This window comes from Condylura cristata, unplaced genomic scaffold (assembly GCF_000260355.1).
Source record: "Condylura cristata isolate star-nosed mole 26May11 unplaced genomic scaffold, ConCri1.0 scaffold00060, whole genome shotgun sequence".
NCBI classification, from domain to species: Eukaryota; Metazoa; Chordata; class Mammalia; order Eulipotyphla; family Talpidae; genus Condylura; species Condylura cristata.
This window is the reverse complement of record NW_004567161.1, coordinates 176,787-178,911: the sequence shown is the minus strand read 5'-3', so window position 1 is coordinate 178,911 and position 2,125 is coordinate 176,787. Positions and strand designations below refer to the sequence as shown.

General features: G+C 73.3%; 1 protein-coding gene across 1 annotated transcript in view; it reads right to left on the bottom strand.

The window, feature by feature from the left end:
• NPTX1 (neuronal pentraxin I) overlaps positions 1-2,124 on the bottom strand; it is a gene marked incomplete at its 5' end in the record, with an annotated part of 3,939 nt that extends 1,815 nt beyond the window's left edge. The window contains 2 exons of the mRNA XM_012734563.1: positions 1,246-1,453; positions 1,681-2,124. Of these exons, the coding sequence (XP_012590017.1) occupies positions 1,246-1,453; positions 1,681-2,124 (652 nt within the window). The remainder of the gene's footprint in view (positions 1-1,245; positions 1,454-1,680) is intronic.
• Position 2,125: the final 1 nt, after the last annotated feature.

Sequence of the window (2,125 nt, the reverse complement as noted above, 5' to 3'; positions counted from 1 at the left end):
GGCCTCTGGTCTGCTACGGACCCCCGCACCCTCGCGGGGCGCCGGGTGGGCGCATGCCAGGGGAGCCGCCCCTGGATGGGGAGGTTCCCCTCCCCGAGTCGCCCCTCGGGGGCCGGCTGGACTCCCGGGCACCGCACGCTGAGGACGGTCTGACCCAGCGCCGCACCCCGGGGCGCGGCGCTTCAGAACGTCTCCCCGCCACCGGAGGGGCGTCCCCCGAGTCCTCCCGGTGACTGTCTGACCGCAGAGTGGCCCTCGTCGCAGGGGCCGGCGGCCCCCAAGGTGACTGCTGGGGGCCGCGCCCTCGCCCGGGCAGCCCCGGGTGTGCCCTGGCCGTGGCCAGGCCGGGTGTGAGTGGGCACACGGGGCACACAGGGGCCCGCTCCCGAGCCCCACGGCCGGCTGGGCCAGACGCCTGAGTCTGAGCCCCGCGCCAGGGACCCCGCAGGGGGCCCTCAGTGCCCCTGGGGCAGCTTCAGCCAGGCCTCCTGGGGTGGTTTCTTGCCAGTCTCCTCCCCCCACCCTGTTCCCGCCGTTCAGTTACATAACGCGCCTTAAGATGGCACTGTTCAACCCACCGGCACATTTTGCAGTCCGAGAAGGGTCACGTGGTCCTGCTCTGAGCCCAGCACCCCCCTCTTTTACAACCGTGTTTGATTTCTGCGCCTTCAAGGCTGAGCCGCCTGAGCTCACCTGTGCACCCCCGTGTAAGCTGGCCCTGGGTCGGGGGCCCTGGCAGCCCCAGATGCCAGGGCTTAGAAGAGGAAACCTTGGGGAGGGGCAGGAGGGGCCCCTGGGATCCCCAAGGGACAGCAGGGGCTGCAGTCCTGGGAGCGAGCCCGCCTGCCACCTCCCCCACCCCGGCTCTCCGCGGGACGGGCACAGGCTGGCACCACTACCCGGCTCGCCACCAGGGAGGGCTGAGGCTGGCTACGCCACAGCCCAGGTTACCGAGCATCAAGCAGATCGACTTGGAAAAATCCTGCGTGCAGCAGGAGCCCGCGGGGGGGTGGGGGGGACCCCAGGCAATCCCTTCCTCAATCTGCTTCCCTTCCGCCCTGCCCGGTCCAAGCCCGGAGCCGGCCAGCTGCGGGGGAACAGGGGCCGGAGGCTCGGCCTGGAGGGGCCGGGGAGGGCAGGCGTGGGAGGGGGGGACTGACGGGGGCTGTAGGGGCTGTAGCCCGGAGCTGGGAGCAGCGGCCCCTGGCCCGGCCCCTCCCCTCCACTCCCCTCCCCTCCCCGTACCTTTCTCCAGCTCACTGATGCGCTGGTGCAAGGAGGTCAGGGCGCTCTCGATCTTGGCCCTCTCCTCCGAGTCGTTCCTGGGCGCCCCCTGGCCCTCCTCCAGCATGTTCACCCGGGACAGCACCTGCCTCTCCAGGTCGTCGATCTTGCCCTGCAGCAGATCCTTGAGGCTGCCGGTCTGGCCGGAGGAATTGAGCCGGCTGTACTGCTGCGGGGGGGGGGGGGGGGGGGCGGGGAGACCTTGCGTTAGGGGGGGGCGCGGACCCGGAGCGGCGCGGTCCCCTCAGGGCGCCTGCGGGGGCGGCCTGGCGGGAGGCGGCGAGTGGCCGCCCGAGCCCCAGCGGGTGCACAGCAGCCCCCCGCGGAGGCGGGGCGCCCCCCCACCGCCGGCGGGATGGGGGGAGGGGCAGAGGGGCGCGGAGGGGGCGCGCGGACCTCGAGGTTCTCCAGGCGCGTCTTGAGCGACTGCAAAGTTTGCCCGAGCCGGCTGAGCGTCTCGGCGGCCGCCGGCGTCCGCGACAGGTCGCCCATGGTGTTCTTGCCCGGGGCGGCCGGCTTGCGGCTGCCGCCGGTCCGGGCCTCGCCGGCGCCGGCGTCCAGCGTGCTCTGGCTCTCGCAGCGACCCAGCTTGGCGGTCAGCTCGCGGATGGTCTCCTTCTGGCTCAGGATGGTCTCCTTCTGCTGCAGCACGGTCTCGCGGAGCTGCAGCACGCTGCTCCGGAGCTCCTCGGCGCCGCCGGCGGCCACGGACGCGGCGCACATGTCGGCGTCCACGGGCACCGAGGTGCAGATGAAGCGCGTCGGCGCGAAATCCTGGGCCCCGCTGCCCAGGAGGCAGAGGGCGAGCAGCGCCCAGGGGCGCGCGGCGCGCCCGGCGGGC